Genomic DNA, 12,141 nt, shown 5'->3' on the forward strand with positions numbered 1-12,141 from the left:
CCACCCCTCTCACACCTGTGCACCGACACCCACCCCTCTCCCTCATACCTGTCCACCGACACACGCCCCTCTCCCTCACACCTGTCCACTGACACCCACCACTCTCCCTCACACCTATTCCCTGACACCCAACCCTCTCCCTACCTCTCATGCACCAACACCCACCCCTCTCCCTCACACCTGTCCGACACACACCCCTCTCCCTCACACGTGTCCGACACGCCCCTCTCACTCACACCTGTCCATTGACACACGCCCCTCTCCCTCACACCTGTTCACCGACACACACCCCTCCCTCACACCTGTTCACCGACACACGTTCCTCTCCCTCACACCTGTCCACCGACACACGCCCCTCTCCCTCACACGTGTCCGACACACGCCCCTCTCACTCACACCTGTCCACCGACACACGCCCCTCTCCCTCACACGTGTCCGACACACGCCCCTCTCACTCACACCTGTCCACCGACACACGCCCCTCTCCCTCACACCTGTCCGACACCCGCCCCTCTCCCTCACACCTGTCCGACACCCGCCCCTCTCCCTCACACCTGTCCGACACCCGCCCCTCTCCCTCACACTTGTCCGACACCCGCCCCTCTCACTCACACCTGTCCACCGACACACGCCCCTCTCCCTCACACCTGTCCGACACCCGCCCCTCTCCCTCACACCTGTCCGACACCCGCCCCTCTCCCTCACACCTGTCCGACACCCGCCCCTCTCCCTCACACTTGTCCGACACCCGCCCCTCTCACTCACACCTGTCCACCGACACACGCCCCTCTCCCTCACACCTGTCCGACACCCGCCCCTCTCCCTCACACCTATTCCCTGATACCCAACCCTCTCATGCACCAAAATCCGGCCCTCTCCCTCACATCTGTGCACCGACACCCGCTTCTCTCTTCCTCCCTCGCGTGCCCTAACACCAGTTTCCGCTTCCCTGTGACGTTCTCCTGCGCGCGGGCTCATGTACCGACAGCGCCGCGCCTGCAGGGGGGGCGAGCGAGCAATCGGCCGTGCAGTCCACGCATGCGCGGTGCCGTGTGGCTGTCACGTGAGGAGTGAGTCAGCTGATGGTGGAATGGCGAGTCAGTCGCAGGGGATCCAGCAGCTCCTGCAGGCGGAGAAACGGGCGGCGGAGCGGGTGGCAGAGGCGCGCAAACGTGAGTATGGGGCTGAGCATCGATCGGGGAGGGTTCAGAAACTGGGGGAGGTGTGGTCTCCTGACACCCCTATTCCCCCCTCCTCCTCCTCTTCCCGGCCCCCATCCTCCTCCTCTTCCCGGCCCCCATCCTCCTCCTCTTCCCGGCCCCCATCCTCCTCTTCTCCCCGGCCCCCATCCTCCTCTTCTCCCCCCCTCTCCCCCTCTCTCCCTCCCCCTCTCCCTCCCCCTCTCCCCCTCTCCCCCCTCTCCCTCCCCCTCTCCCCCTCCTCCCCCCCTCTCTCTCTCTCTCTCTCTCTCGCCCCCCTCTCTCTCCGACCCCCTCCCTCTCTCTCTCTCTCTCTCCCCCCCTCCCTACCCCCCTCCCTCCCTCCCCCCTCCTCCCCCCTCCTCCCCCCTCCTCCCCCCTCCTCCCCCCTCCTCCCCCCTCCTCCCCCCTCCTCCCTCCCCTCCCCTCCCCTCCCCTCCCCTCCCCTCCCCTCCCCTCCCCTCCCCTCCCCTCCCCTCCCCCCTCCCCTCCCCTCCCCTCCCCTCCCCCCTCCCCCTCCCTCCCTCCCCTCCCCCCTCCCTCCCTCCCCTCCCCCCTCCCTCCCTCCCCTCCCTCTCCCCTCCCTCCCCCCTCCCTCCCCCCTCCCTCTCCCCCTCCCTCCCCCCTCCCTCTCCCCCTCCCTCCCCTCCCCTCCCTCCCCCTCCCTCCCCTCCCTCCCTCTCCCTCTCCCCCTCCCTCCCTCTCCCTCCCTCCCCCTCTCCCCCCTCCCTCCCCTCCCTCCCCCTCTCCCCCCTCTCCCCCTCTCCCCCCTCCCCTCCCTCCCCCCTCCCTCCCCCCTCCCTCCCCCTCCCTCCCCCTCCCTCCCCCTCCCTCCCCCTCCCTCCCCTCTCCCTCCCCTCTCCCTCCCCCTCCCTCCCCTCTCCCTCCCCTCTCCCTCCCCTCCCTCCCCCTCTCCCCCCTCCCTCCCCCTCTCCCCCCTCCCTCCCCCTCTCCCCCCTCCCTCCCCCTCCCCCCTCCCCCCCCCTCCCCCTCCCTCCCCCTCCCCCCTCCCCCCTCCCTCCCTCTCCCCCCTCTCCCCCCTCCCTCCCTCTCCCCCCTCTCCCTCCCTCCCTCCCCCCCTCCCCCTCCCCCCCCTCCCCCCCCCCCCCTCCCCCTCCCTCCCCCTCCCCCCCTCTCCCACCTCCCTCCCCCTCTCCCACCTCCCTCCCCCTCTCCCACCTCCCTCCCCCTCCCCCCCTCCCACCTCCCTCCCCCTCCCTCCCTCCCCCTCCCCCCTCCCCCCCTCTCCCCCCCTCCCCCCTCTCCCCCCTCCCCCCTCTCCCCCCTCTCCCCCCTCCCCCTCTCCCCCCTCCCCCCTCTCCCCCCTCCCCCCCTCTCCCCCCTCCCTCCCTCTCCCCCCTCCCTCCCTCTCCCCCCTCCCTCCCTCTCCCCCCTCCCTCCCTCTCCCCCCTCCCTCCCTCTCCTCCCTCCCTCTCCCCCCTCCCTCCCTCTCCCCCCTCCCTCCCCCCCTCCCTCCCTCTCCCCCCTCCCTCCCTCTCCCCCCTCGCTCCCTCTCCCCCCTCCCCCCTCCCCCCTCCCTCCCCCTCTCCCCCCTCCCTCCCCCTCCCCCCCTCCCTCCCCCTCCCTCCCCCTCCCTCCCTCTCCCCCCTCCCTCCCTCTCCCCCCCTCTCCCACCTCCCTCCCCCTCCCCCCCTCCCCCTCCCCCTCCCCCTCCCTCTCCCCCCCTCCCCCTCCCCCTCCCCCTCCCTCTCCCCCTCCCTCTCCCCCTCTCCCCTCTCCCACCTCCCTCCCTCTCCCACCTCCCCCCCTCCCCCCTCCCCCCTCCCTCTCCCCCTCTTCCCCCTCCCCCCTCCCCCTCCCCTCCCCCCCTCTCCCCCCTCCCCCTCCCCCCTCCCCCTCCCCCTCCCCCTCCCCCCTCCCCCTCCCCCCCTCCCCCCCTCCCCCCTCCCCCCCTCCCCCTCTCCCTCTCCCCCCTCCCCCCCTCCCCCTCTCCCCCCCTCTCCCCCCTCTCCCCCCCCCCCCCCCTCCCCCCCCCCTCTCTCTCCCCGCCCCCCCTCTCCCTGCCCCCCCTCTCTCTCTCTCTCCCCAGCCCCCCCCCCCATAGTGGTGTGATTTGCTGAGAATTTCCAGTATTTTATGTTTTTACTTTAGTCAATCAGTAAGTTACGAAATTAGGCAATCTGTGTTCTGCTTTTTCTGCATGGTTCCACAATCTGGGCACTTTATCTGTTTAAAGGTTGAAGTTATTATGCAGTGATTCTTGAATTTACTTATACCTGTTTGAAATTTGCTGATATTTGTGAAACTGTGGTTAGGTGGTTTTTGGATATTCTTCATAAAGATTAAAATATCTGCAGAGTATTTTGTCTTGAAGTTATTTAACAATCAACATCAACAAAATAACCTGCTTCTTATTTCACTGGGGTAGAACCCTTCCAATGAATAATGATAAGCAGGTCCAAAATTGCAGACAATCAGCGATTGAAAGTGTGCAGAGACGTAGCTCACTCAGGTTCACCAGTTGAGTACATAAGGCATCGATTCACAACTGTTTGTTAATTTGAGCAATGGCCAATCAATGATCAGGATTGATTGGCAAAACAGTAAAATTGGACAAGCAGAGTGGCCATCGTTGGGGCGGTTCCTTGAGGTTTTTATGCTCTTTCGAAGCTTCAATGTGGAAAGGCTTGAGTGAGAGAAGGTTAAAAGCTGCAGATGGATTCTCCCCAGTTTATTTTTTGTTTTCATCATTTATATTCGCTCAGTAAGGGCAGTAGAGATGCCAGATGGGATAGTGGAATGCTCCTCTTGCGGGATGTAGGAATACAGGGAGACACCTGTGAGAAGTGCATCCAGCTGCAGCTTCTAACAATTCGCCTTAAGGAGTTGGAGCTGGAACTAGATGAACTCCGGATCATTCAGGAATCTGAGGGGAGATAGATACGACATATAGAGAGGTAGTTATTTTTGATGTTGTGTTTGTCGAGCTTGGCAGTTAGTTTGCTAGCAAGTTGGGTGAATACTGCAATATAAACTCAACCTGAGCTAAACCTGAGCTACCAATATTCAGGTAGTTGAGCTCAAGGTTCATGACACAGGAAACTGACAGTCAGGAGTGGAAAGGGGTTAAACAGCCAGGCTATCCCCCTAACAACACTGCGGGGTGTGGAATGACCAAGCCGAGGAAAGTCACAGCAGTCAGCTCTCTGGCACTGTGTCTGGCTCTGTGACTCAAAAGGGAAGGGGAAGAAGAGGCGAGCTGTGGTGATGGAAATTCGTTAGTTGGGCGAACAGAAAGGAGGCTCTGTGGATAAGAACGAGATTCCCGGATAGTGTGTCGCCTCCTGAGTGTAGGGTCTGGGACATCTTGGATCAAGTCCTCAGCATTCTTAAGTGGGCGGGTGAACCACCAGAGATGGCGGTCGATGTAATACGTATGAAAGTGTGCTGAGGGAGTTGGGTTAAAGGGCATGACCTCCGGGGTTGTGATTTCAGGATTTCATGCCACGTGCCAGTGAGGCCAGAACCAGGAAGAGTACACAGTTTAACTCATGATTTTTGGATCATCGTGCTTTTACAGGGAAGTTGGGACCTGTACAGAAGGGATGGTTTGCACCTGAACTGGAGGGGGACAGGAAGGTTCATTAATGCTGCATGGTGGGGTTTAAACTGGAGTTGCAGGGGGATGGCAGCCAGAGTTCCAGAACAAATAGTGGAGAGGGTGTGGAGTCAGGAATCAAAAGACTGAGCATGGTGTAAGTAATATTCTAATATTATGTATATTTCAGTGCAAGAAGTATTGTAGGAAAGGCAGATGAACTCAGGGCATGGATCAACACATGCAATTATGACATTGTAGCCATTAGTGAGACTTGTTTGCAGGAGGGGCAGAACTGGCAGCTCAGTATTCCAGGGTTCTGGTTCAGACGTGACAGAGCAGGTGGGATTAAGGGGCGGGAGGGTGGTGATATTAGGGAAAATGTTACGGCAGTGCTCAGTCAGGACAGACTGGAGAACTCGTCTAGTGAGGCTTTATGGGTGGAACTGAGGAATAAGAAAGGTAAGACCACATTAATAAGGCCATATAACAGACCACCCAACAGTCCGCAGGATTTAGAGGAATAAATGTGTAGTGAGATCACAAACTGTTTCAAGGAACATAGGGTTGTTGTAGGTGATTTTAACTCTGCACATTTTCACTGGAACCTCCCATAATGTAAAACATAAACATAGAAAACCTACAGCACAATACAGGCCCTTCGGCCCACAAAGTTGTGCCGAACATGTCCCTACCTTAGAAATTACTAGACTTCCCCATAGCCCTCTATTTTTCTAAGCTCCATGTACCTATCCAAAAGTCTCTTAAAAGACCCTATCGTTGCCGGCAGCCCATTCCATGCACCCACCACTCTGAGTAAAAAAACTTACCCCAGACATCTCCTCTGTACCTACTCCCCAGCACCTTAAACCTGTGTCCTCTTGTGGCAACCATTTCAGCCCTGGGAAATAGCCTCTGACTATCCACATGATCAATGCCTCTCATCAAAAGGACTAGACGGGATAGAATTCAGGAAAATTTCCTTAATCAGTACATAGAAGTACTAGCGAGAGAGACTTCGATACTGAACTGCTATTTGGGAATGATACAGGGCAGGTGACAGAAATTTGTGTAGTGGAACTTTGTATCAGAGAAAGGCCAATTTTGATGGCATCAGAAAGAATATGGTAAGTGTGGATTGGGACAGGCTGTTTGTTTGCAAAGGTGTGCAGAAATTTCAGGGGCCTGAGCGGAGATATTTAAATCATCCTTGGCGATAGGTGAAGTATGAGGATTGATGGATAGCTAATGCTGTTCTGCTGATTAAGAAAGGCACTAAAAATAAACCGGGAAACTATAGACTGAACCTGACATCAGTTAACATCTGTAAACAACTTGTTTGCAGTTTACAGTTTACAACTATTGTTCTATAGCTCAACTTGTTAAGTATACCTGCAGAAAAAGAATCTCGGTTGTATGTGGTGGCATGTATGTACTCTGATAAATTTTACTTTGAACTTTAAGTGGTGGGAAAGTAATTGGAAGACATTCTAAGGCACTGGATATATGAATATTTTGATAGACATGGACTGATTAGGGATAGTCAGCATGGCTTTGTGCATGATAGGCTGTGTCTAACCGATCTTAGAGTATTTTGAGGAAGCTACCAGGAAAGTTGATGAAGGCCAGGCAGTGGATGTTGTCTCTATGAACTTTAGCAAGGCTTTTGACAAAGTTCCGCTCGGGAGGTTGGTAAAGGATCAGTTGCTTGGTATTCAAGATGAGGTAGTAAAATCAATTTGTGGGAGAAGCCGGAGAGCAGTCGTAGATGGTTTCCTCTCTGACTGGAGGCCTGTGACTGGTGGAGTACTGTAGGGATCGGTGCTGGGTCTGTTGTAGTTTGTCATCAGTATCAATGATCTGGATCAGTTAATTTGCAGATGGCACCAATATTGGGGGTGTAGTGGACGGTGAGGAAGGCTATTGTGGCTTGCAGCAGGATCTGGACCAGCTAGAGAAATGGACTAGAAAGTTAGAGATGGTATTTAATGCAGGCAAGTGTGAGGTGTTGCACTTTGGTAGGAGCAACCAGAGTAGATCTTAGAGTGAATGGTAGGGCACTGAAGAGTGCAGTGGAACAAAGGGATCTGGTAATGTGGGCCCATAATTAATCGAAAGTGGTTTTACAGGTAGATAGGGTTGTAAAGGGTGGAGAGGGTTCAGAGAAGATTCACAAGAATGATTCCAGGAATGAAAGGGTTACCATATGAGGAACGTCTGGTAGCTCTTGGGCTGTATTCCCTGGGGTTCAAGAGAATGAGGGAGGATCTCATAGGATGTGGAAACCATAGAAAGGGTGCAGAGGAGATTTACAAGGATGTTGCCTGGATTGGGGAGCATGCCTTATGAAAACAGGTTGAGTGAACTCGGCCTTTTCTCCTTGGAGCGATGGAGGATGAGAGGTAACCTGATAGAGGTATATAAGATGATGAGAGGCATTGATCGTGTGGATAGTCAGAAGCTTTTTCCCAGGGCTGAAGTGGTTGCCACAAGAGGACACAGGTTTAAGGTGCTGGGGAGTAGGTACAGAGGAGATGTCAGGGGTAAGTATTTTACGCAGAGAGTGTTAAGTGCATGGAATGGGCTGCCAGCAACAGTGGTGGAGGCGGATACGACAGGGTCTTTTAAGAGACTTTTGGATAGGTACGTGGAGCTTTGAAAAATAGAGGGCTGTGGGGAAGTCTAGTAAATTCCTAAGGCAGGGACATGTTCGGCACAACTTTGTGGGCCGAAGGGCCTGTATTGTGCTGTAGGTTTTCTATGTTTCTATGAAATATTCTGAATGTTAAAAGGCCTGAACAGATTAGATATGGCAAGGTTATTTCCCATGGTAGGGGAGTTTAGGACAAGAGGGCATGACTTCAGGATTTAAGGATGTCCATTTAGAACAGAGATGTGGAGAAATTACTTTAGTCAGAAGGTGGTAAATCTGTGGAATTTGTTGCCACGAGTGGCGGTGGAGCCAAGTCATTGGGTGCATTTAAGACAGAGATAGGTCCTTGATTAGTCAGGGCATCAAAGGGTATGGGGAGAAGGCAGGGGAGTGGGGATGACTGGAAGAATTGGATCAGCCCATGATTGAATGGCGGAGCAGACTCGATGGGCCAAATGGCCTACTTCTGCTCCTATATCTCGTGGTCTAAAACCTTTAGGCACTTGTGGGTTCATAAATAAAAGTATTGAGTACAGGTGATGTGATATTATGTTGAAGTTGTATAAGACATGGGCAAGGCTTAATTAAGAGTATTCTGTGCAGTTTTGGACAGCTGCCTGCAGGAAAGATGTAAATAAGGTTGAAAGGTGCAGAGAAAATTTACAAGGATGTTGCTGGACGAGAGGACCTGAGTCATAAGTAAAGATTGAATAGGTTAGGACTTATTCCTCGGAATGTAGAAGATTGTGGGGAGATGTGATAGAGGTTTACTAAATTGAGGGGTATAGATAGGGTAAGTGCAAGCAGGCTTTTTCCACTGAGATTGGGTGAGACTACAACTAGAGGTCTTGGGTTAAGGGTGAAAAGTAAAATGTTTAAAGGGAACATGATGGGGAACCTCTTCAGTTAGAGGGTTGTGCATGTGTGGAACGAGTCATCGGTGCAGGTGGTGCGTGCGAGCTTGAAATCAAGAGAAGATTGGAGGGTCCATGGATGGTAAAAGTACAGTCAATGGATGTAGGCAGTTTAAATGGTTCTGCATGGACTAGATGGGCCAAAGGGACTGTTTCTTTGCTGTACCTTTCCATATTGCTGTTCACTTTTAAACTTGATAAATGCACTGAGTGGAGCAGCTTCTGGTACTGAATTAAATAAAGCAGGCATTTGGTAATAAATGCAGTGATATGGTAGATTACAAATTCTGCTTAAAGGTTTTTAAAGATGAAAATTAGTTTGATTTGTCACATGTACTTTGAAGCATACAATGAAATGCATCATTTGCCTCAAATCAAATCATGGAGGGCTGTGCCTGGCTGCCTGCAAATGTTCCCATGCTTCTGGTGCCAATGTGGCATGCCGAAACTCACCAAACTTAACCCATACGTCTTTGGAATGCAGAAGGAAACTAGAGCACCTGGAGAGAACCCACACGTTCAGGGGGAGAATGTATCAAACTCCTTACAACGGCCAGAATCATCGTAAAGTGATTGTGCTAACCACTGCACTACCATACCATGCTTTAACCTAACTGTGCTGATAGTCTCCTTAACTTTTCTCTTTTTGCAGGAAAGAATCGCAGGTTGAAACAAGCAAAGGAGGAGGCCCAGGCTGAGATTGAGCAGTACCGGCTCCAGCGAGAAAAGGAATTCAAAAATAAGGAAGATGCTGTATGTGGTAAAACAGCACTGTGTACTTCAGTGCAACCTATCTGGCTTTAAGTTTCACACCCTAACTCTCTCTGGAGAGCTGAGTTCCTTGTGATTGTGGGTTTTAGTGTGGGAACTCCATTATTTTTTTCAGAAAGTCAGGTGCTTGCTTAAGTGCTGATGATCTCTCTGGAGTTGTAAATCCTTGCTTCAGTTAATGATTGTTTTTAACAGTTACCTTTTGTAAACCCTCTGAGTTAATTTAGTTTGGACCTTAAAAGCTTAGTTGTAAACTCTTTTCACAAGATGGGAGAAATTGGAGAAAATACTAAAGTAGCATTTCTGAAAGTTTTCCTGTGTGACATGGGATGCAATGTCCATGCTTACTGGGGGAGTGTTTGACAAGGTTTACTTAATCTACATCCATTACCTTCCAGTGGTGCCATGTGTACTTCACTGTGAAGTGACTTGATGACCTTCACTGAAGTTTGACTAGCTTTGGGGTATACACTCCAATCCATCCAAGTAAAGTCCCAGAAGATTAATAAATCACTTCTGCACACTCTTAGACCATAGGCCAAAAGACATAGCAAAATTAGGCCATTCCGCCCATTGAGTGTGCTCTGCTATTCCATAATGGTTGATTTATTATCCCTCTCAACCCCATTCTCCTGCCTTCTTGCTGTAACCTTTGGCATCTCAACTAAATCAAGAACCTGTCAACCTCTGCTTTAAATATACGCAGTGACTTGGTCTCCACAGCTTTTTGTGGCAATGAATTCCACAGATTCACCACCCTCTCGCTAAAGAAATTCCTCCTCATCTCTATTTTAAATGGATGTCCTTCTAGTCTGAGGCTGTGCTTTCTGGTCCTAAACTCGCACACTGGGAACAACCTCCCTATATCCACTCTATCCAGATCGAGGATATACCTGTGATCTGACTGTTATACTGAAGGTATACCCCATCTATGACCTGACTATTTCTAGTACAACTAGCATTTCTGATATCCCTTCTTGTCAGTTTTAGTGTGTCCAGGACCTCAACAATGCTTTCCTTTGAGTCTGTATCTGCAGCATTCTTGGTTCAGCAGCTTATAGAGGCTTATAAAAAGATTTTTTTTTCTTGTTATAGGTGATATTATCATAGATTGGAAGTGCTGTTTCCTTCATTAAGGGATACTCTGCTAACTGTGAGGTGGTGGTGATTCAGTGGAGGGGAAGGGGCAGTGGCATCATGAAGGGTGGGAACTTGAAACTGATTAGGGTTGGATGACTGAATTTGAGAACACAAAGCTGTGAAGAGGAAGTGTATTCAATATGAAATAGGGGGGGGGGGTTCTTGAATGCAAGGGTACAGAATAAGACAAGGGATTTTGAAGCCTTCATCTTTGAAATTAGTAGCTCAAGCCTGAAGAACAAGTCATATTTGCAACAGACTTCTGTCAAATGACAGTAATTGAATGACCAAATTAAACAAACTGGGAATAATTTTGCCGCAAGTTTATATCTGTGTCTTCCCTCAACTCTCGTTTGTGTGGGCACAGAGGTTGCTGTTGGGTATGTAAAAGCACAGAACTGGTTTCAGTCGTCTTTGAAAAGAAAGTATGATCCATTAACTTGAATTCTGAAAGAAACTGGGAATCTGACAGGTCCACTGACAATTGAATTAGAATTTAATACGATGTGGAACAACGGTAGAGAAGACTATCTGAATTCTCATTGGTTTCAGGCAGATGGAACTGTTTTGCAGGGAACTAAATGTGACCCACTGTGAGTTTGAGATTCTTTGTTGGGATTTTTAGTTGCCGTGATGCATGCAAGGAATTTGGACCAACACTGGGTGACTGGTTTAATATTTAATGAAGCGTACTGCTACATGAATTTTTAAAACTGGTGTTTTGTGTAAAGGGTTTGTAGAGCTGATGGACACTGACAGTTTCACGTTGCTTTTCAGGCCCTTGGTTCACATGGTGATTCAGCAACTGAAGTTGACAAAGACACTCAAGAGAAAATTAAAATAATCAGGGCAAACTATGAGCAGCACAAGGAAATAGTCCTGAATAACCTCCTTAATTTGATCTGTGACATAAAACCAGAAATTCATGTCAACTTTCGCATTAATGGTTAGAACTGGATTGTTGTTTTGTGTTGAGCAAATACCAAAGCGCATTGAGACAGCAATATTTTGTGTATTACAATAGTTACGCAACAGTTTTACATACAAATAAAATATGTATCAAATGAATTTGGGAGAAAAGGATTGAGTTTCTCCTGTGAAGTGTTATATAACTCTGAAACTCTTAAATATTCCTGTTTTTCACTAGATTTCTCCAGGCAAACCTGAAGATGCTTCAACAATGGTTTTCTATTTAACAATTGGTGATGTCATATTAAAATGAATGATAATTGCTATATATAAAAGTTTAGATTATATTTTGAATTAGGGTGCTTATTAAACAGTGGAAGTTAGAAGTTTAATAAAATTGTTTAATAAAGTTCAAAATAGTTATTTTCAAAGCATGCATACATTATACAACCTTGAGACTCGTCGCCTTACAAGCAGCCACATTTAAGCAATGAAACACGAAAGAACCCGTTTAAAAAAAAATAGACCATCAGACTCCCAATGTGCAGAGAAAAGTAATGAATTGTGCGAACAATTAAAGCAAGTGAATAGCATTTTGAACTGAGGTCCATGAAAGAGAGTCTGTCCACAGACATGAAGCCACAGCCTCATTCGGCGCAGAACTGAGTAAGTGTCGTGGAGCAGCAAGCTGAACCGACCTGTCCCTGACACCATGGCCTTCTCAATCTGACCGGACGCTAAAATCGTCCAGACATTGGGTTCTGTCACTTCGATACGCTCTGGGACCTGGACTCTGCTGTCACAATTTGGCATGGCGCTTAAATCGATAAAACCTTGAGTATTTCCTCACTCTCGAGGATAGACCCGGAATCTGCCTTGACTCCACTCGCGTTGCCTCGAATCTACTCTCTGGCGTCTCCCATCCAGCCCCTGCTGAATCCATTTTACTACTCCCATATTAATGCCTAACAATTGAAACTTCCTAACTAACCTTAC

The 12,141-nt window shown here is 50.6% G+C and overlaps 1 protein-coding gene across 1 annotated transcript; it reads left to right on the forward strand.

Moving 5' to 3' along the window:
- The first annotated feature begins 1,017 nt into the window (after nt 1-1,017).
- Nucleotides 1,018-11,492, forward strand: LOC134359728 (V-type proton ATPase subunit G 1-like). The gene is made up of 3 exons (XM_063073259.1): nt 1,018-1,172; nt 8,978-9,078; nt 11,014-11,492. The coding sequence occupies exons 1-3, from the start codon at nt 1,091-1,093 to the stop codon at nt 11,185-11,187; spliced, it is 357 nt and encodes a 118-aa protein (XP_062929329.1). The 5' UTR covers nt 1,018-1,090; the 3' UTR covers nt 11,188-11,492.
- Nucleotides 11,493-12,141: the final 649 nt, after the last annotated feature.

Source organism: Mobula hypostoma, chromosome 21, assembly GCF_963921235.1.
Source record: "Mobula hypostoma chromosome 21, sMobHyp1.1, whole genome shotgun sequence".
NCBI lineage: Eukaryota > Metazoa > Chordata > Chondrichthyes > Myliobatiformes > Myliobatidae > Mobula > Mobula hypostoma.

What these genes read in the sequence shown, in the direction of transcription:
- LOC134359728 (XM_063073259.1), top strand. Translation starts at nt 1,091, where the DNA reads ATGGCGAGTCAGTCGCAGGGGATCCAGCAGCTCCTGCAGGCGGAGAAA. An exon ending in GGTGGCAGAGGCGCGCAAAC is followed by an intron (nt 1,173 to 8,977) that starts GTGAGTATGGGG and finishes CTCTTTTTGCAG; the next exon opens with GAAAGAATCGCAGGTTGAAA. An exon ending in TCAAAAATAAGGAAGATGCT is followed by an intron (nt 9,079 to 11,013) that starts GTATGTGGTAAA and finishes GTTGCTTTTCAG; the next exon opens with GCCCTTGGTTCACATGGTGA.